This window comes from Morone saxatilis, unplaced genomic scaffold (genome assembly GCF_004916995.1).
Source record: "Morone saxatilis isolate NCDOM2014 unplaced genomic scaffold, NCSU_SB_2.0 Contig15, whole genome shotgun sequence".
In the NCBI taxonomy this organism is placed as follows: Eukaryota; Metazoa; Chordata; class Actinopteri; family Moronidae; genus Morone; species Morone saxatilis.
Window position 1 is genome coordinate 20101976 of NW_023339707.1, and position 22530 is coordinate 20124505.

The 22530-nt window shown below is 38.8% G+C and overlaps 2 protein-coding genes across 2 annotated transcripts; one reads left to right on the forward strand and one right to left on the reverse strand.

Moving 5' to 3' along the window:
* The first annotated feature begins 14556 nt into the window (after positions 1-14556).
* mfsd4ab (major facilitator superfamily domain containing 4Ab) lies at positions 14557-17731 on the forward strand. Its single transcript, XM_035657216.1, has 10 exons — positions 14557-14786; positions 14892-15090; positions 15325-15567; positions 15700-15862; positions 16024-16139; positions 16282-16455; positions 16572-16719; positions 16808-16878; positions 17009-17129; positions 17236-17731. The coding sequence occupies exons 1-10, from the start codon at positions 14557-14559 to the stop codon at positions 17328-17330; spliced, it is 1560 nt and encodes a 519-aa protein (XP_035513109.1). The 3' UTR covers positions 17331-17731.
* A 241-nt stretch (positions 17732-17972) lies between these two features.
* Positions 17973-21158, reverse strand: LOC118324759 (acidic mammalian chitinase-like). The gene is made up of 11 exons (XM_035657217.1): positions 21134-21158; positions 20946-20975; positions 20654-20855; positions 20446-20502; positions 20193-20358; positions 19869-19993; positions 19574-19697; positions 19225-19410; positions 18929-19048; positions 18465-18606; positions 17973-18369 (listed from the first exon to the last, which is right to left on the reverse strand). Exons 1-11 carry the CDS (start codon positions 21156-21158, stop codon positions 18065-18067), a joined length of 1482 nt encoding a protein of 493 aa, XP_035513110.1. The 3' UTR covers positions 17973-18064.
* Positions 21159-22530: the final 1372 nt, after the last annotated feature.

A 22530-nucleotide genomic window follows, 5' to 3' on the forward strand; every position in this document is an offset into this window, starting at 1 on the left:
AAGTGCAAATTCCTCCTCCCTAACCAATGCATACCTTTGACCTCCAGGTTTGACCTGTGCTTTAGTCGCCGTTGGTGTCGTGGTGTCTCTGTTGCACGCTGCTGCTGCATTTTTACTGAAGTGATGCATCCACCTATGTAGAAGTGGTGAGTTGTTCCTTTTTCTAACACCTGTTAAAAGATAATAAATGAAACACAAGACTTGTTTAGGTGATTGTCTGTAAAGTAGCAGGGGGTGTCAAACATGCCACAGAAGGTTTTCTCCAACCAAGCAGCCAGGCAAAGGATGTCAAACGTATAGATACTTGTTCTATACCACATATTTAAAACTATACTGATCCAAGTTTGTGTGCCTAGGACTTTTTCTTCTTGTTGGCATGGTATTGGAAGAGGTATCGAGCATAGTTTTTTATACTAGTATTGAATCAAAGTTTAATGCTCTGGTATCGTGACAACAGCAGTCATCTGTTCCAACAAACATGTTTACCATCTGAAAAATATTCAGTAAACCTCCCTCTGACCAATCTTATCAGTATAAAATGACTTTAATCACCTGGTAGATCCCTAGTGCCATAACATCTTGTACTGAAGAGAGATCTCTTATCCTGCTCTGTGAAAGAGTTGATCATACAGATAATAATAATCAGAACTGGGGAGTTTTTATAGCAAATGGTCCCTTTGTGTTTTGTGTTAGGTGTTGCAAACAAAATTAGACAGAATAAGATGTTCCCTTCAGGATTGTACCACTTGAATACCACTTTATGCCAGTGAAAGCATCAACAGATTACGCAAAATGGATCCCTTGAACAATAGCTGGGTTGTTTGCTTTGTCATTGTTGCAAATCGTGACAAAACAGCAAAATTGTATTTAATTAGATGACAACTTTGCTATCTTGCTGCTCTGTGCATGCAAATATGAAATGACAAGACAGCAGGTGTTTACATCTCAGTCATATTTGAGTTTGAGTTGAACAGACTCGATCACCTGCTGTGCTGTTTACTGTACTTCAACTGTACCGTTTTTAGATTGGATCAACACAGTGTGATGTGAGAAAAACAACATTTGTTTTCATTGGGGATTGAGTGGATCAAAATGACCTGATTGGGATCCATCATTTGTGAACATGTGTACTTTTTCATTTTTAGATTTAAAAGACAGGTGTACTTGAATTCTGAATCTCTTTTTTGATGTGTTTTTACACTTAATTGTGAAGGGCCACCTTTATAATATTGTTCCAGTCTTTTTCGGTTGGCAAGCGCCGTTTGCCAATGATTAGCAGGTAATGTCGATCAAGAAACTGCTGCTTGGTATGTTTCAAGGTTCTCTGTGGAGTTTTTGACCTCTAGTAGCGCCATGGAGCTGTCTCTCTATAAGTGGGTCCCCCTTTTGTTTATCTTTGCAAATGTTTTATGATGAAGAAAATTCATTCAGCAGAGCTCAAGGATACACACAGTGTGTTTTGGTGAACAACACTGACTGCATATTCACATAAATTTTGTTTGTTTACAAGATAACTCCACAGGGCACTTTTAAAACTCACCCAGCCAGAACATCACTGTTTAGTGAATACTGTGACCCCCTAGTTGGTCCTCAGAAGTGTTTTACTGTTATGGTTTTGAACATATAAAGCAAAAAAAACAACATATACAGTAGATTTAAAGTTAGGATTGAGGCTAAGACTCAAAGATCATATTTGAAAGGCATAAAGTTAACAGATACTATAAAAGTCTTTAATCAAAACCCTTAAAGTGATCTGAGACTTGACTTTCTCATATTTGCTTCACACAGAGAATTAAGCTTTGTTTGAAGGGGTCCGATGTGGATACTTCCAAGTTCAAAGTCAGGAGAGTTATTGCGGTCAGAAGGCTGAATGCTCTTGGAATCCTTGTAAAAAATCTACTAGATAGGGAGGTTGTAGGAACCATGAGAAGCCACATTTGAAGGGCTTTTTACAAGTGCTATGATGGCTCAGCTGGCTAAAGCGCACATGTTCCCATGATGATACTGTTTAAAATGTTTAATCTTGTTGCATGGTATCCTCATCTGGCCTCCATCAAAAATGAGCAATAATAGTATTCAAAATGACCATTAAACAGTCAGCTCTAGCACTAAATTAAGCCAATCAAGTGGTAAGGATTAGGTATTCATAAATGTCAATTTTTCATTTAACAAATGTTATAATTGTGACTATTATGTGGTTTAGTACAGCCACAGTTCAGCACATAATCTTTAATTTAGATCCTAATTCACTTTCACTTAATGAGAACCATGATGAATACTGAACAGACAATATTTCTTTCTTTCTGGTCTCTGGTAACAAATGAGCAAAGTAAACAAGATAAATGAAAAGGTTACTTATTCTTCAAATTATAACCTGAATCAAAAAGACAGGTCACCACATTGCAACTATTACAGCTGTGACACAATAAGGTTTTCATGCCCCTAGTCACACATCGCTATCATGTCATCACTGTAAAATAATGATTTTATCTGCTTGTACTTCTCTTATAATCTTAGACCTTTTTTCATGAAATAGCAGGGTAAACACAGGTGTTGCCAATAAAACAAATTAAGGTTCCGACCCTGCTATTTTAAGTCAAAATGGCTGCTGTGAAAAAGGTCTATTGAAATGTTACCCAGCTAATAGGTAACAAGAAAAAGGAGGCAGGTTGCAGTTAAATTATGTCATTATTTTGTCGATTAAAAAAAACAAGGGTTAGGCCTACAAAAAGTAAATACCACTAGAGTGAATAATGTTACCCCGCTATTTTATTAATAGGAAAACATAAAAGCATTGCACTGTATAAAACATGCAAAACACAATAACACTGTTTCAGCAGCATTAGGTCTAATTCTTTGCGAATCTGAATCAGCATATGCATACATGCCGTTATTGGTAGCTTTGGGGTTTTTACAGCATTATCTGTTTAAACCTAGACAGTAATGATGTCATACTACATAAACTTTAACTAACATTGGTAGAACTAGACAGGTGTCAATTCCTCAGGAAATGAAAATATTTTAATGTCCTCACAGGGGACCCATGAGCGATCGGTGGGATAAACTTAAAAAAAATCCTCAACTTCCACTTTAAAATAACAGATGGCAAAGATTTTATATTTGTCATTAAATTAAACACAGTAAGCTTCCCAGTAGTAAGTAATGACAGTTGTAAGCTGTTCACGGAAGTTGTAAGGACAGCTGACAGCAGCAGGAAAAGAACTGTTTCATTTCCTTCACCATCAGCTAAGTCACAACTTTTATAAAAAAAACAGGCAGTCATTTCCCAAAACATCTGCAGGAAAATAACCAATGTTAGCTGCAACTCAAAATATCTGTGTTTGCCTCACGACTCTAAATGTTTGATGCAAGGAAAGATGTAGATGTCGGGTACAACTTCCTGATGTCATTACATAAGATTTTAGATGCTACAAATAGCTGGGTTGAGCAAAAGGCTACACAAGCTAAACTTACAATAGAAATGCCAAATGATGATTATAGTTCTGTTGTTCATTGACTTTGTTTCTCACCCTAAAAATCTAATAATGTCATAAAAGCCATCAAACAGATTTCCTAAGTTGACTGTCCACTGTGTATCCAATGGCTTTAAACCCTACATGACATGTTAGAAAGAACTCACATAGGAATAGAAAGCCATAAGACACAGTTGTGGTTTGATTTGGAAGATGATACAAAATGATACACAATCAGTCTCAGAGGCAGTTTGAGAAGCCATGCAGTTAGAGATGAAAGCTTGACAACAAAGAGGAAGAAACAGGCAGGTTGCAGACAGCATTCAGGATTTAAAACTCACATCCACATGAATAATTGAAGAAACTGGAAGTATTCATCTGAGGCCCGGGGGGAGTAAAATGAAACTGTCTTGTGAGTCTTTAGACAGAAGGAATTATATTTTTCACAGCGCAAAATCTAATAAATTGACCGCTCCCCAATGCCTGAATCTTACAGCAATATTCTGCAAGCTGTTCAATTCCTCTGGGTGTTTACAGAATAATCTTTGATTAAAAATGCAGTTTTAAATCAGTGTCTATGGGGAAAAGGTGCAGTGTTAATCAAGAGGATTTTGTTTCTGAATTCAAAACAGATTACGTAAAGTCTTTCTATATTATGTAGCAACCCCCTGCTTGACTTCCTCATGCACAAAGGAGATCATTACCTCAGCAGTTTAATTCAAACACTGGCCGCAGAAGGCCTAGCAGTTTTTCCTGATAATAAATATTTTCGCCGATACAAAGTCAACATTTCCATGCAGTAGCTCTTGTGTCTCTTTTATCAAAGCCATCATGCTGATGAGCATCATTAATGCACAGAAACACAATAGTATGCTCGATTGATTCCATTCATAATCTTGTGACTCTTTAACCTTAACTGTAACCTCAATTTATGCAGATTCTTTTCTGTACATTGAACGGAACTACAAGACAAGTTAACCACAATTTTTAGCACTAAACTGTTGGAAGTACTTTGGATCATTTTCAACCCCTTAAAGAGTAGAGACTCAGCACTCCCAACTATGCAGGCCAAATCTTCTCACCCAGATGTCTGCTCAGAAAACAGTAGCCTTTATATAAACATGAAAAAATCTTGTGGACAGAGAGGAAACAGGCTACTATAGAAGACAGAGGAGGCATTTGTTGACATTGTATCAAGTGCAACGCTGAGGTATTTGAGGCACAGAGGGGCCAGGTATTTGTCAGTCAGTGTTTCTTGTGCTTTTGCTGTCTCCAACTCAAACAACAAAAGCTCCATTGAGACAGCCTCCTTTTTCTACTGAACAAGCACACAAAGCTTCCTGTACGAGGCTGCAACTGCCCAGTACTGAGTGAACCATGTCTAGTCGTCTTTTTATGCACCTGTTTTAGGTTGTTCTGGCAGTGCGAGGGAATAAAAGCACTTTGTTAGATAGTTTCACATATTTTCTCATAACTTTGCTACATTTCACTTTTTTTTTTTATTCAGTCACGTAGCTGCAAGATTTCTTTCTAACTACCGAACTTTATTCTAAGGAGACAGAAACACAATGAAGCCCAGCGTGATTTTTAGGTTGTCAGCCTCACCAAACATCAAACTGTTTACACACTGAGATTAATCTCCCATTGGCCTTACATATGCTGGATATTCACATGACCTCTGACAGAGAACATTACCTACTCATTCAGGGAAAGTGTTTACTCAATCAGCCTTTTCCAGGTTCGAAAAAAGACCACTGCCACTGAGCTCCAGGGAGCCTGTGCTCATGCATGTCTCAGCATAAATTAGTAAAGCCCCTGTGTCAGACTCTGTCCAGACAAGAAGGTGAATCTCAGCCACAGGCAGGATTAGCTTTAATCCCTAAACATCGTACATGGTCGCTCTCTGCTGGGAGCCAATTCAGGGAATCGTCAGCAGCCAGATGTTTTTAATGGCTTTAGATTATGACAATATTTAATACATTTGAATACATTCCTTCTTTTCACAGAAGAGTATGAGCAGTGTGGATATTTGCTCTAAGAAATTGTAGATACAGTACATAGTTAGAAGAATACAACAAATGACTGATATCTCACAATTTGACATTAGACAGGTTTTGAATTTAAAGATAAAGATGAAGATACAGGGGTGGCACCTGGTTTCTTATCCTATGCCGTGCTCCCTTTTCATTTACTGAAAACACCTAAACACCCTCCACTGGCAGACAAGACAACCAAAACACACTGAAACACTGCATATAACACACGAAAGCATCAGTGAAGCAGCTTCTTATCCTCACTCTCATTCTTGATAAAACAAGCTATTTTGACCAGCACACTCTACACTTCTCAAAGTAAAGGTGATGTGCATTTAGTGCCGGATGCATTCTTATGCTATAAATCTGACTCTTACCTCCTTCTCCCTCTCCTGCGTCCCTCGCTGGAACGAGAATGGCATCCCCTCAGCCTAATACTGTATAGAGAGACAATGGGTAGTGGGGGGGAGGAGTTACTATGTGAGCAAGAGCAAGAGTGGGGAGACGGAGGGAGTAAAAGCAGAATGAAAACTGGAGGAGAGAGAGTGAGAGGGAGAAAGAGGGCTCAGAAGGGAGATCACTCGCTCACAATACTCTCAAACCACAAATCTGACGAAACGTTACATGAATGACAATTCCTGAACCCCCCCCCCCCTCAGAAGCGATGTCAGAGAAAAACAGCAACCAGAAATCCCTCTTCACGTGGGAAATGTAAGGAAAAACAAGAGACTGTGAGAGAATGGGTCCTGGTTTTAAACAAGTCCCTTTCTTTGGTTTTCTTTGAATGAGTTCTTAAGATTCCAAGTTGGCAGAGTGCCCATGGGCCCTGGATGGAAAAGGATAAAAGAGGGGCTGAGGTAGGGGGGCTGTCTATTGTGTTTGTTCCCTTCCTTTCAGTCCTGGCACTCTAGTTGATCTTTGCAGCCAGTTGCTGAATATTCCAGTCACTTATTCCTCGGTTGTAAATAGAAGCTCACATATTTATTCATTTAAATCTGGATTGACGCTCGTGTGATCACTGGGGATGACTTAAACTTTGTTTTAATCATCCTGCGAATTCACTATTGATAGTTTAGGTGTGAGGTTTAACGAAGGACCAAAATAATTACCAAATGAGCAGTGGCTTAGTGAGTCAGAACTGATCTGAAGATCCTTGTGTCTTTAGTGTCTCTTAGTCTTTGTTTGGACCCCTTTTTTCCTTCTTTGTCCTCCTAACAGTCCGTCACTAGTAGAAGGAGAATGCTGCTTTGCCTGGTGAATCTGGGATGAAGACAGCAGGTGCTGTTGCCCCTCTCTGAGCCACATTCACTCACAGCTTTCTCCCCCTCCATCCGTTTCCTCTACTAATACACCCTCCTCCCCCTCTCTATGTGAGGAGGGGGGTTAGATGGGGAGAATGAGCTACTGTATAATGAAGCACAAGAAACACACCCAGAGAAAATTCACAGTTTGTTGAAGGTTTTAAACGAGTGACGTCACACATCGTCCTGATCAGAATGGCTGATGAGCCGTGTGACACAGAGCAAAGGCGATCATGTAAAAGGGTGTAAAGGATTAATACAACTGCATCTCTTGTCAGTCACCACTGTGCTTTTCACCGCTGCTTGTGCTGCATCAGTGCCGCAAGAGAAGCCCTGTTTTCACTCACAGTCTACCCCCCTACTCCTCCTCCTTCCCCACAAACCCTTCCCTACCCTTTCTCTGTCTTCCTCTTGCTTTCCCTCAAATAAACACACAGGCTTGGTTCATTACTATTCACCAGGTTTCACTAAGACACGCATCGTTGCTCTGCTCCCTACAACTGTGTCGGAGAGGCGGAGGAGAGGAGGACAGGGAAAAGTAGAGGAAGGGAAAAGCAAGAGACATCTTCTGATAGAAAAGAATAAATCACCATTGTGTTTTCTGTGTCCGGATGTGTGTACAAACATATATTACCAGACAGCTGCATGCATGAGTTGCTCTCTCTCCTGCCTCTGACAGAAACATCTCCAGGGGAACAAAGCTGGTTTAGTCTTCAATACAGAAATCTGTTTCCCTTTGTGGGGTTTTGAATTCATTGCTTGCCTTTGATTAAATCCAATGAGGTCGTACACTCAAATTATTATCTGTGCTGATATACTGACAAAGCATTTCATCCGTGAAAATTGTCACAATGCTTGATTTCTATCTAAGCCTCTATAGTCCAGAACTCTCTGTCACAACCATTTCAGAAGAATCATACTTCACTATGAAACTAATCCTTTGTTACTTTTAATTTTACTTTTAAGTCAGCTGCTCTCAATAGATTACAATGACTCTTAGAATTACAGGAAAATCATATGGTAAGAGAAACTGTGTTGCAGTGGTAACCTTAACATAAAATTATACCAATTGATTGTTTGGAAAAGGTTGGGTCTGACAGTAAATAATATCAACTGCAACAGCTGTGTGGCTGTGTTAATCGCCTTGAGCTGCAGTTCAGAAAATGAGCAAGAACATTAGATGACCTTCAAAGATAATACATTTTCTTGGAGCTAACATAACATTCGAAAAAGACCTTTTAGAGTTTCTAGGAGTAATTTTGCGACCTTTCTTTCTTCGTTTAGTGTGTGTAGTGCAGCAGACTACACTCTCTAGCGCAGTTTGTTGTACTTATCAACAACTTTCTCTTTCCCAAGGTTTCAGCAACAAATTAATCATCTGTCAGAATTTGTGAATACAAAGGATGCATTTCCAATTTTCTTTCCTGCATAACACTGGCAGAGAAATTAAACTAGAAAAACTGAATAGGACGTTGACGATTGTGTTTCCACAAATAGTCATTGAAGTGCATGCAAAAAATTATTGGCAGCTGTTTTATCTTTATAATCAATTCATCATTTAAGGGCATGTCTTAAAGGTAAAATTACAAAAGTCCTTCTTACAAGATGAATATTTGAATACAATACTTCCATGATCTTATCAGTTGCAGCTCTTCTATAAATCTTGTCAGCTGGGCTCGAGTTGCATCTGAGGAGTAATATATTCTAGGATTTGTTGTAACATTTAAAATAGATCCCACCTTATACCTTAAAATCCCACTAAGATGATGGTTTTACTGCATCAAAAGAACAAGTTACAACTGTTTTCAACCCAAAATCTGAGGATGACTAAAATTTGGTGTGGAATTCTGAGCCTTTATTCATTATGTACTGTAGATTAATACCAATCATATGCCTTTGTGTATTTTGTGGACCTCTTAGAGGATGTCAGATGGTCATAAAGACATAGGTTGTGGTGCAAGACAAAATGTAGTGATGCTAACAAAAGAATAATTGGCCACTAATAAACAATTGATTATACAACCAATAATAACAGAATCAGTATCAAATCAGTAATAGATTTGAGCGATAGAGTATACTTACCCGGTATAACAGTGATATACAGATACAGCATCGATCCATTAATCCACAAAGTGAGGATTGGCTGACAGAAGCCATTATTTTCAGAGCGCTCCAGATGTGATCGGCTGCTGCGCTTTTACGAATTCTGGGTGGGAATTCCTGATTGAAGTCTTTGGATAAGCAACGCTCCACTGAACTCCTATTCACATGATATTAAAGGCAGGACTGTTGGAGAAAGGGCTTTGCACTTTTCAATCCAATACAGTACAAAACGAGGGAAACACAAAGAGGGAATTTTGTACAAAAAACGCTGTAACTTTACCCACTTGATTTTACTAACTCAGACTGCAGAGGCCTCATTCACTTCAGATAAACTTGAGAATGCATTTTTGCACAACGTGAGGAGAGTGGATTTTGTTCATCAGTCCTGCAGTAAGTTAAGGGGTCTCTTAGTTGCCAGTATGAACAGGATGAATGATTGCACAAAGAAAACTGTTTACATATGGGCATCAGGCTATTGTTTTAGGATAAACTTGATATGACCTAATCCAAGATCCTGGTCTTGGTTAAATATTGAACAGTAACTTCAACACATGCTTGACTGGACAAGTTTACTGTTTTTGACATGTAAACAAAACTAAACATAAACCAAACCAAGTGTATCTGCAATCCACTTTGGCCCACCTCCTTATAATTTGTACCAAACGTAGCAAAAAAGCCCTTTTTTTGCAAGTGAACATGATTCAGGCAGCAATTATTTTTCCAATCAAAATGTAACTGGCAAAAACAAATTAGTAGCCTGTATAAACATAATTCATAGCAGACAGGGTCGTGCTGTCCAATTTAGTTTTATACTTTATATAAAAATGAGATCACTTTCAATCCCTGTTCTGTGAACTAGTTTCTTCTTACTTTTAATGCAAAGAGTTTGCCTAGAGAATGCTCCCTTATCTGTGTTATAGAAATTATTTAACATGAAAATGACACTTCATTTTCTCAAACTTTTCTGAATAATTATCCTTATAACTTTTTGATCTACTCGTATAATAACTTTCACAAGCTTTATATCTTAACTGCCTCACCAGCAGCTAGTTTGAAAGCACAAGGCCTTGTAGAATAGCACTGTTTTGCCCTGCAGACATGTCTGTTTGCATACCACATATCCTTGGCTCTATTTTGGGCCTGAGACGATGTGTAGGGGGTGTACTGCTACGGGGAGTGACTGAAGAAATGTGGATAGGTGACAGATTTCTTACTGCACCGAGAGTAGCCTGTGTCATGTCTAAATCCTCTCACTTGTGTTAATGCATATACTGAATCATGTACACCTGCCCCACTTGAAAACTAATGATACACAAACATATTGCGACTTCCTCCTTGTCATAGGCATTGAAATGTTTATAATGCTTAATCACGTATGATTAAATATACACATCTACAGGCTTATGAAGAAATACATCGGGCTTTCGAGGTATTAGCATTTAATCCGTGCCATTTACTCTTCTTTTATCATGTGCGGCAGCATGTGCTTTTTCTCTGCAGCCTCAATGGACCCTTAAGAAACACAGTATATAGATAAAGCAAATAGTAGAGGAGGGAGAAGAGCAGAGAGAAAAAAATAGAGCAATCAGATTATGATTCCTGTCACAGTGTCCTAGCACTGTCTCAGGCCTCTGATTTAGAGTTAGCTAAATGTCAGCCTATGGAGATGAGACATAGAGGAGCAAGGCAGTGCTGTTTTTTGTCCACTTTAAACCTTGTCATTGATGTCTTGACTCTTTATGTGGCTGCCATCAGCAAACCGTGTGTCAGACTGAAAAAGAGATATTGTGTTCAAAGTGTGTTTAAGAGAAAGAGAGGAACAAGTAACAGTGATAATTTTGTGTTATAATTAATATATGAATTTTTTGTATCCTCCATAATTATATTACAGTTATTCCTTGTAAAGTATAAGTATTATATATGAATAAAGGCAAATCAGATTGATTGTGGATTATTGCAACATTTGTGCGCCATCTAGTGTTAAAACTATGTGTAGAAAGTGTGCATAAGCCCCCCTCTTCTCAAAAGGGTGTTTTGTAACTTTATTAACTGTATGTTATTTCACTTTACATTTGTGTTTTACCATTTATCTGCTGAATCTGAAGCACCTTAAATCTGATTAGCTATGAGCATGATTTTGTGACACTCTCAGCCTCGAGTGTAGGTGACAAAATACTTTCTAAACATTTTGTTATCAGCAATTAACCTTGAAATAAACTAATTATATTTGCATATTCATAGTGTAATGTGTTGTGTTTTAGATATTAAAGGAGCTATATGTAAGAATTTTAGTTCAAAACCTTAAAAAAATAGTTTTAACGTTTTGTCAAAGATGTATTGTGTTGCAGAGATATCTGCTGAAGTTATCATACCAAGCGGCTAGCTTTGGCCTGTCTTGTCTCATAATATCACTTTGGAGGAGGCGACAGTGAGTCACTTTAGCTTCTAGTCTGGGCCGAGTTGGTTTTCTTGCCGGGTCTGGCCCCTTGCACCCCTATGGCTGGCCCTGCTGTAACTCCTCTTCAAGCCTCTGGAGGTTGGGCGCTGACTGATGCCTGACATCCCTCTTGCTCCAGTCCTAAAAATAATTTCCGATAATTTGTGTAATAAACACAATGCTAGTTGTCTTCTGGCGAATTAATGATACAATGATTGCCATGTGAGTGAGAAGATAATTGCAACAGTGAATAATCTTTCTGTTGCTTTGTTGTCTCAGGCTAAATAGTAACATTTTGTCAGCCGAATCAGATTGGGTTTGATACAAAGATTCAACTATTTGTTTCTGTTTTCCAGTTTAGCACCAACCTGTATCAGTAGTTTCTGTGGAGGAACAAATAAAATCCCAGCGCACCACAGCACGTCTCTCCTGCCAGGCTGCTGAAAGCACTGTCAGCTGAAGAGTGAGTCACAGTTGACGGCAGTAGAAGAGATTGTACCACCTTTTGGTTCAAAAGTGTTTTATCAGACTTCATTGACAGTCATCACTGGAGTGAAGAGTTTCAGACCAGCTACTAACCCGCTGTCCGGCGTCATGCTGCCCTCTGTTAACTATCACTCATCTCCACCTCCATCACAGTTTTGTGGTTTGTGGTTGTTTTCAGACTTGGTTTGTGAAGTTTACAGCCTGCTATGCTGTTTCTCTCTGTACACTGACAAACACTGACACAGCTAAATTAACTTTTCAAGGGCAGCCAAATATTCTCTGTATAAAATTATTTTTGCACATAGACAGACACATTCATGTATACGTGTGCTTTTATATAGCACTCTCTCACCCCCAACTGCCAAAAAATAAGGCTTCCCAAAAGCCATTTTGTAATTCGAACACTGGCAGCAGCGGTACCCTCGCTTACTCACAGATTTTCACAGCAGTTTTTGTTCTTTAATTAACAAACATACACAGTACCTCTTCCTTATCTAACCTGTGTAAATTATAAGTTCATTCAAAAACTGATGTTCTACTTCAGTAACTAGAAGGAGCTGTTGATTTTTAACATCCCCCTTACACACCTCTGAGATTAGTTGACAATTACCTGGAGAAGCCATCTTGTGTTGCTATATCTCCACAAGAGGAAGTGGATGTTAATGAATGCTTTTTGGGTAAACACATTTCTTAAGATTTAGTACCTGACCAGCATCTCCACCTTGCAGGGCATGTTGGCAAATCAGTTACACAGCTTAGCTTCATAGGTTCTGTGGTCCTGGTATCCACTGTGTAGAGAGATACAATCACAGAGACAGGCAAGCATATTTTATAAATCAGACAGCAAACAGATGTATCATGCGTGTGTATTTAGAAACAAAAGAACTGAACTGAAAGAAGTAGCTTATTGGGTCAGATAAGAACCACTGGAATAACTGATATTGCTGAGAGCATAAAACAACAACATATACAAAATATGTAATTAAATAAATCAAACAATAATACATAAAACGCCCAGTTTCTTTTATGGACTTCTTGTGATGATTGATGTCTTTAGTTTTCCGATCTTGCCGGAAGCCCATATATGGCAACAGCCAGTAGAGGTTTGCTTCTCCCATATAATCATTAAAGGGATCCAGTTTTAAGTCCTTACTTTTTTTCATACCACTGATGGTCAAGTAATACAACATATTACTCACTATTATTCACTATAGAATACACATTTTTAAAAGAAACGTTTGGAAACAAAATCTGAAATATCTGAATCATGCAGTAGACTTGAGCATCTGTCTGTTTCTTGGCCGGTTGACATCCATTTTCAAACGGGGTCAAGCTAAACATTATAGTCATATTGCACGTAAAGTTAACAGCTATTCAAGCGTGCTAACATTTTCTAATTAGAGGTAAACACAAAGTGCAGCTGAGGCGGATAGAAATGTCATAAGCTTTACAGGTATTTGGTCATAGACTTACTGAAATTGAAATTTTGATGTGAAGGTGGCCCTTTATGAAAGGTCAGAGGATCACCAAATATATAACAATCCATCCTATTGGTGGCATGAATGTCCAAATGACCATATTTTGTGGTAATCCATCCAACAGTTGCTGAGACACAAACCAAAATGTCAACCTCATGGTAGTGCTAAAGGAAAAGTTAGATCACCAAAGGCAGTTTGGTAACCATGAATGTCTGTACAAAATGTATCATTCCAATCCATCTGGTAGATGTTGAAATATTTCACAGGGTACGTGAAAAGTTTCATCTGATAGGGGCTCCTAGTAGGATTCCTTTTTTGGGAAGAATGAATGTCTGTACAAGAATTCATGGCAATCCATCCATGATAGAGATTTCAGTCTGGACCAAAGAAGTTGCCTGAGTGACAGACCAGCATTGCCATCCCCAAAGCCACATTGCTACAGTGGGTAAAAAGAAAGAATAAAGAATTAGACACATTGTTGGCACATGTAATGTTCTGGACACTAGATATTTTTTAGCAGTGATATACTCTATAAAATTCTTTAATAAGAAGTAAAACATTAGATTTATTGCTGATGAAAAACATCACATATTGCAAGATATATAATAAAGTAAAATACACCGCTGGAATAAGACTGCATGAGAAGAAAGATATTCTATTTATGTCACAATTGACACCTAACTTGTCATATAGTACAATTCTAAATAGAATATATATATATATATATATATAATTTATATATTTGTATCTAAATTTTAATGACATTTTATAGCAGATTATGCCATCTTTTGTGCTGCAGGGTTTTCCAGCTATGAAAGAAAAGACAACCTGTCCTTGAGAAGCCTGAGTCACTGCATCCTCATTGATACATTTTCCACTGATAGGGCTGTAAGTGTCATGACACATAAATGCACACTTGGTAGCATTTCAACACCGTCTCTTTTTCATTGCTAATCATTGACACAATTCAAATGGTCATATTATTGTTGGAAGAATCTCCACTTCACCCATTAACTCAAGTGGACATCCTTTTCAGTTAAGCAATCCAAGGAGGAGGGAGGTAAAAGCTTTAAAAGAGATCAAGAAACTCGCTATACTACAACAAGCATCCACGGAAATTCAGAGAGCTGCTTTCACATATTGACATTGCAGTACTTTATATTACATATTATATTTATATACAGTATAAATCCTTGACAGTCTGTTTCACTGAGGTACAGTGCATCCATATTTATCGTGGCCAAGATGTTTGTGGATGAGCGGATTGTAACACTGTTCAAAAGGAATGCCCATCACACACTGACCTACTGGAGTGTTTTCTTCAGCTTTGGACTCTGCATTGCTTTCCTTGGACCTACAATTTTGGACTTGCAATGTCAAACAAACTCAACACTTAGTCAGATTACCTGGGTATTCTTTTCTCAGCAGTTTTGCTTGTTGATTGGCAGCTCAGTTGGTGGTGTTTTCAAGAGGACGTAAGTATCGTGAATTTACATCAGTGTTAATCCCATTCTGCTGTGCGGGTGTTTAGTATAAATAATGTCACTGTAACAGTTTTGTCTCTTTTCTTTTTTTTAAAGGTTGTTCAGTGCTCTAGCTGCCTTATTTGTGTCTGCACTTGTCATTTCTATAATATTTGCCATCATCCCACTGTGCAATAATGTTCTCCTGCTTGCCATTGCCATGGCTGTGTCTGGATTGGCGATGGGCGTTATTGACACCATCGCAAACATCCAACTGGTGACCATCTATCAGAAAGACTCAGCTGTTTTCTTACAGGTAAAAAAAAGTATTTAGTATCTGTATTTTATCTGTAGAAATACTAATATGATAGGATTTACATTTCAGATATTATATCAGGAGTGTTTAATTTGTATTTTTCCACAAATATGGCAATTTAATAAGAACTTTCAATACAGTGTGTCCAATGGTTTTGTCAAGTTATGAGCCGATTACATTATCAAAAAACACAGAAAGTCATGTGTCTGGCCTTTGTCTTGTACATTTTTGCAGGCTCTTCATTTCTTCATTGGGTTTGGAGCCCTGGTGAGCCCACTGATTGCAGATCCTTTCCTCTCAGAGACGGGCTGTGGGAATCATACAGGGAATGGCACTGAGATCATGCATCATTTCAGGAACATGCTGAGAAACAGTCCAATTGCAGAGCACAACATAACTCAGAGTGACCTGCCCCACGAGGGAGGGGAAGAGGAGTCCAATGTGCACTATGCCTTCTGGATCATGGCGCTTATAAATGTAAGACATTGACAGATTTATAGTAGTAAATGTGTTGGGGGACACTTTTTCATAGCATCTTAGTCTTATATTTCAGTAAATGGTTGAAAATGACAGAAGTGAAAAAGCTGAACGTTTTTTATGCGCCCTCAGCTGCCCGTGCCCATTGCAGTCCTGTACCTGATGTATCGGGAGCAGCTGATCCCATGTTGCCCAAGTGGCACTCCTCGTCTTCTGGACAAAGATGAACTAGCAATGGAGAACCAGCAGGGGGCCGAGGGCACAGACGTGGAGCAGAAGGAACATGAAGCTGGAGGTAAGGACGTGGAAAAAGTGATTTTCAAATAGGACTCCTATTTTAAAATGAATTATGCATTTCCTCAGTCCATGGTACTTTAGTTTGGATGAAAAAAAATCACAATAAATGCCATTTTGTGTGCTACAATCTGTTATTTGTGACATTTTGCTCTGTTACAGGTCATGGGGATATCTTTAGCTGCTGTCAGAATGATAACCTGCGCGGTCTGCCATTATCCTTCTTTATGATTCATATCCTCGGTGGGATGGTGCTCTTCATGACCGATGGTATTGTGGTGAGTGAGGGGTGCAGATAAATAATATGATGTGCATTTCAGGTACTATGTTCCTCATGAAAATGTATGAATGCATACAAATCCTGCTTCACATAAAGCACAGAAAATAGAGCACATGACAGAATCTGCCTTTTCCTTTCAGGGTGCGTATGCTGGCTTTGTGTACACCTACGGCGTGGCACCTCCTATGTCATTGCCTCATAAAACAGCAGGTTACCTGGCCAGTATTTTTTGGGCAGCAATCACTGCTGGACGTCTCTTGTCCATTCCTCTCTCATACCGTTTCCAGCCTGTGAGACTGCTCATGTTCAACATAGTAAGGCCAATAAAAGATTTATAGCGTCATCACATTATAGATGAGACATATTCAATGAAATTCAAACACTGCTATCAACACTAATTAACAATGCTCTCTTTTCTTTGTTTTTACAGGCAGGTGCTATTGTTACTGTGTTGATGCTGCTTATTTTTTACACCAGCAGCATCTTTCTGTTTGTCGGGACTTGTTTATGTGGGCTTTTCCTCAGCAGCATATTTCCCTGTATGCTTGCCTATACTGAAGACATCCTTGATTATCAGGGTATAATGAAGTGTTTATAGCACAATAATGATAACATTAATGGAATCAAAGCGAGGAGAGGAAATAAACCATACATTTCTTTGTGCAGGATGCGCGACATCAGTCCTGGTGACAAGTGCAGGGATGGGGGAGATGGTAATGCAGGTTGTGGTTGGCTCAGTAAGTCTGATGAGTATCTTCATTATTATAGATACAGATATAGAGAAATGGGCTTATAATTGCGAAAAAACAAGCCCAGTGGAAATTTAGATTCATGTTCAGTTGTTTAATGTTGCTGTCTCATCCCCAGATTATCCAGACTGAAGGCAGCTACAGCTTCCTGCTGTGTGGAATGATAATTGCATGCATCGGTTTTATTGTCTTTATTGGGCTCCTGCTGTTCCATCGAATGCACAGAAATTACCTCACAGGTACAGCATCAACCAGCACCCTCACACACTGCTGCTGAATGGTTGTTTTCACTAATTTCATACTCATCATCATCCTCCCGCTCTAACTCACTCTGCATCTCAACAGGAACAACGAAAAAGTCCGCCATGGTGGAGGAACCAGCTACAGAGCAGAATGGAGCTGCCGCAACAGAACAGAAAGAGGAGAACAAGAGCAGCTGAGAGGGACAGCAGCTGTGTTTTGTCCTTGACTGGCCACTGTAGGAGATGAAGTCTTACAACGATTTATCATCAGAGACTACAGATGTTTTACCTACCAAATGAACATTGTGAATATACTTTTATTGTGCTGAATTACACGGAATTTGCAAAGTAAATAGTGTGCTACTGTTAGAGGTTATAGTTCACACTGTTGTTTTTCTGTTTTGTAAATCACAGAGAGTGGTCATCAAATTGTGGATCGGTGTTATGTTTTATGTTTCATCAGCATTTGAAATATAATACAAGGATTATGCTTAGTAATAATTACATGCAGAATACTTTAAATACAGGTTTAATTGTAATCTTTTATGTGTTTTATGTGTTTTTGCATATCTTTTGGCATATGTACATGAATATATACATATTGTATACTATGTGTATTAAAACAGTTGTGCTTTAGGTGAACATAGTGTAGTTTTGATTGATACAGAGAAAATTCTGACACCTCATTTTAAAATTGACAACAAAGAAAAGAATGTAAATACATAACACACCTGCAACAATTCAATGTTTATTTTCTTTGCTTTTAATTAACTACTCAAGAGGAAAGCCTCGGGTTTTTACATTGTTAAACATCCAATGCAGAAGGATGGACTTTGTACTCAGAGAAGTTGGCCTCCTGAGAACTAAGAACAAATGTAAAACAGAGTTATCCAGCCTTTGAACAGTTAACCAGTCAATCTATAACTTCAACTTTAAGACCAGTTGCAACAAGAACAGGAGCTGTCAAAGACCAAACCAGCAGCACAGTGCTCAAAGTAGGTCTGGCCCCTGCTGCAGTTGTAAAATTGGTTCTTGTTTGTTGGGTTAGGGTACATGCCGTTGGCCTTTCCAGCACAGAATCCGCTGTTCATGCCACTGGTGCCTGAGTCGCCACCAGAGGAGCTGCCGCCACTGGAGCCTCCGCTAGAGCCTCCACTGGAGCTTCCTCCGGAGCTTCCTCCGCTTGTTGTACTCATTCCTGCAATTGGTGGAAGGGGAGTGGCAGGTGGGGCACAGGCTGAAAAATACCACAAATTAATTATTTAATCAAATCATTTTTCTGGGAACTCTATGTTGATGTCACAGTGATCATCAAGGTATTAAAAGTCTTACATGCTTGTTCCAGATTAAGGCCCTTTTTGAGAACATTAATGAGTGGGTATTTTCCCTGGTTACAGAAAGTGCCCAGGTAGTCATCCATGTCAAGGGTCCACACCATGGCGCCTCCAAAGTTACTCTTTGTCAGCCAGTCAACCTACAGACAGCCAGGAGAGGGCGTTGTGTGCAGCATTTTGAGGTCAGAAACATTGCAAATAAAATATTGCAAGGTCAGAAGACCTTGACACAGTGTTTGCTGATAACTGCAGCATGACACCACATACATTAAAACAGTATCAAATAAAATTCAGTCACCTTCTGTTGTAGCACAGAGGGAACATTTTCATATTTTATAATACTTAATATGAGTCTTGACAGGTTATGGAGATTTGGAAACATGTTTAGCCAAAAGTAACTCACATCAACCAACAGACTGGCCTGTCAAATGGTAAATGGTAAACTCTGAGCAGTCTTGTTACCTTGAGCTGGAAGCTCTTGGGGTTGTCATAGCCCACCCACTGGTTTCCCTTGTAAGCATATGGCACATCCTGGGCCTGGTTCCAAACCTCAGTTGCTCCATCTTTCAAAAAGCCACAGATCTGTAGTTTCACAAGGCAATGCATGAATTAATTAATTCACTTCTTCATCTGGAGTCTGTAATATAAACCAGCCTGTTCAGTTATCAATCATACAGAAGAATATTAACTAACACTGAGCCACCATCAACATTCAAGCTTATTCTTTAATACTCTAGTACAATAATAAGACAGTGTACCTCAAAGTAAGCAAGTTCTCCAGCCTCTTGTGTGTACTTTCCTGGAGTTCCAGCACCAGCAATAGGTGCTCCAACACCATGGTTTGCAGGATTCCTAAGAGTGAATGTGTTGCCATATGTAGGGAAACCAACAATCAGCTTCTCAGCTGGGGCTCCCTGGCTCTTCCAGTAGTTCATGGCATAGTCCTGGAAAAAGGGACGTTTATAAAAAAAATAAATAAATAAAGGAAAATATACATACAAGCCTACAGATGTAAACCTACAGAGGATATGCAAGTATATTCTTTACACAGGCCTAATTATTGTAAATAAGACCTCTGTTTGTTCATGATGATGTTCAAGTACTGACCACATTGAAATAGATGAAACCACCCTGGTCCTCTGGGCCTCTGAACAGGGGACTGCACTCGCCAGTCATGGGATCCCAAGAGCCATGGAAGTCATATGTCATGACATTGATCATATCCAGGGCCCTGGGTGTGGAAAACAAGAAGGGACCAACATTAACAAGCATGTTTACATTAATATAGTATATATAGTATTAGTAAGGGTGTGAGATTCAGAGTTGTTCCATTCAGCTGTGACCCATTATGATGTTGTGGATGAAGAATGGACACTCCACAAATATTGTTTCAAATGCTTACTGGCCGAGCTTGGGAATTTGATAAGCAGACTCAATGGTGTCCTTTCCAGCCGACACAGCAGCAGACATCAGAAGACGAGCCTTGTTGCTCTGCTTGGCCTCATTCTCAAAGGCAGCCCTCATCTCCTGTTGAATGTCAACAGATATAAGAAATTTTCGTATAATTGAACTCAAGGATTCATAATGCAGTTTGTGAGTTGCTTTGCTTTTATGTATCTTTTATTCTGCAAGACACAGTAGAAACCCCACAGTTATATTTACTGTTAGGTCAAAAATTATTTAAACCGAGAAAAAAACAAGCAGAAAACAGATGTAGCAAACAAACCTCCAGGAAAACAGAGTAGTACTGCTTATCCTGAGAAGAGCCTCCTCTGTTGGCTGGATACTCCCAGTCAATATCAAGCCCATCAAACTCATACTTCCTCAGGAATGAAATGACTGAGTTGATGAAGGTCTGGCGGTTAGCAGGGCTCAACACCATTTGTGAAAAGCTAATGTGGGAACATAAAAAATGTATTAAAACAGAATATTTCACAGTTTGGGGAGCCAAGTCTGCAAATACCTGTAGATTATCTCACCCTGTAGAGCCAAAGTTCCATCCTCCGACAGACAGAAGAGTCTTCAGGTTGCCATTCCTGCCAAGGAATCAAACATTTTACACTGCAGTGACAAAATGAAACACTCATACTTACTGCTCACTGTGCTTTATTAGTGAAACTTTATTGTGCTTTATAGGAGTTATTTCCTTTTATACAAGAGAAACAAGAGATATATTTAGTGACTCACTTGTTCTTCAGGGCATTGAACTGACCGTAAAGCTCCACATCATTCCACTCATAGGTGGCCAGCTGGTTGTTCTTTATGGTGGCGAAGGCATACAGAAGATGGGTACAGAGGCATGGGTCGATGTCATTGGGCATAAAAATGGTTGGAGGTGGTCTGTACTGCGCCCAGTTTGTGAAGTAGCATGACAGTATGAAGGATGAGCCTTTGATTCAAAGAAAGACATGATCAAATGCAATTTCTGACCATAAAAAGAAAAATACACCTGCACAGTGAATCTTGTATAATTGCTTACCAAGCTGCGCATGCAGCAGCAGGGCCAGAGCTGTAAAATGAATCACATGGTTATCTTTGAGCAAAAAGAAAAGCTGATCAAAACTGTTTCCTGAAAATGGATGCTAGATACTGTATTTGGAAACATACATTACCAGGAGACCATCTGCTGCACATAGAAGAGAAACTGTTTCAAAAGAACTGACTTACCCGTCAAAAACAGTACTTTGCCCATGACTACCGGAGGACAAGGACGTCTTCTAACAGGTGCACTTACTTTTATACGCACAATTTGCTTATTCCTTAAAAAAAATGGGACACCTGCCAAAAAGGTGTTTATTTGCAAAAGATTGTTTCAGAGTAGATTATCAAATGTGCTACACTTAAGGAGTAATATGTGATTACTTATCACAATTCCAGGCATATTCTCCACAGGCCCACTTTCTCCTTGTGTGAAGGACTCATTTATCCAAACCAAGCATTAATGCAAAGCAAATACAATGCACGAAATATGCCTAAGGCTTGTTTTAAAAGTTACACAAAACACTGAAAGAACATTTGTCACAAATGTTTATATTTGGCCATTTATGCCTGAACTACCAAAATTGTAATAAAGTTTATATCAGAAAGAAAAATGGAAATGTTTAAATCCTATTTTCTAAAGTGATATTTATATACGCATGGAAAACAGCAAATTATTTGGGATTTGACTACAGTGCATGAATCTATAATATCTTATTAAATATGTCATGTCATGCAGTACATTTACAGCCTCTGTTCAGCAGCAAACCAACTAACATAAACATCAGGAAAAACTGCCTTGGAAAAAAATGTCTAGACTACAGATGTGTGATGATAAATATGTTTGACAACTCTAATCATGCTGAAAAGAGGATCGTGATATGTCATGAAGCGAGATCTGCATTGAAATCAAAAGCATTCACATGATAAGTAGGGAACTTATCTAATCATTTAGCTCCATTATAATGCAGCCTTTTTTTATCTTGAACAGTTTATGTAATATTTAAAGAAAGATATGCTTGTGTCAGCGGAAAACACTTTGAGTGAGCCAAAGCCTAGAAGCAGAGTAATGCCATTTGCTTATGCAAAACAAACTGCTTTTCATGCCGTGTCTCAAAAATTAAAGAAAGACGTCAAATAAATGTCGAGGGGACTGAAGGTGGGATTTCTCATTTACCCACTGATTCACTTAAAAGTGAACACAGTCCAATTTAGGTTTTTACCAAGGGCATGTAATCATCTCAGGAAAGTTAATTCAGTGTTTGAGAATTATTTCCCTGAAGTACAAATCAAGAACTAATCTGTCACTTACCATACATGTGCATTATACATCTGCTCAGTTAAAAAGAAAAGAATGCTATATGCTGACCTCATATGTTATGTTTGTTTCTGTGCCACAATTATCCAATAAAACTATCCTATGCAGTGGTTTAATAGGTTAAGTAAGCCATAGTTACAAAGGAGGGTTTTAAACAAAGATTTCTTGTTATGGGTGTTGTAACCTTTGTTCTGCTTATTTTCCAACAGTGCATGTGTCACCAACATAGTTCTGCTTTTTCCTACGTCATTCCAGTTTTCAGTTCTAT

Bases quoted from the DNA above. Each gene is read 5' to 3' on its own strand.
- mfsd4ab (XM_035657216.1), top strand. From the start codon at position 14,557: ATGTTTGTGGATGAGCGGATTGTAACACTGTTCAAAAGGAATGCCCAT. The intron at 15,568-15,699 runs GTAAGACATTGA...ATGCGCCCTCAG, and splicing joins GGATCATGGCGCTTATAAAT to CTGCCCGTGCCCATTGCAGT. The intron at 15,863-16,023 runs GTAAGGACGTGG...GCTCTGTTACAG, and splicing joins GAAGGAACATGAAGCTGGAG to GTCATGGGGATATCTTTAGC.
- LOC118324759 (XM_035657217.1), bottom strand. From the start codon at position 21,158: ATGGGCAAAGTACTGTTTTTGACGG. The intron at 20,503-20,653 runs GTGAGTCACTAA...ATTCCTTGGCAG, and splicing joins TTCAATGCCCTGAAGAACAA to GAATGGCAACCTGAAGACTC. The intron at 18,370-18,464 runs GTAAGACTTTTA...GGTATTTTTCAG, and splicing joins CCTTAATCTGGAACAAGCAT to CCTGTGCCCCACCTGCCACT.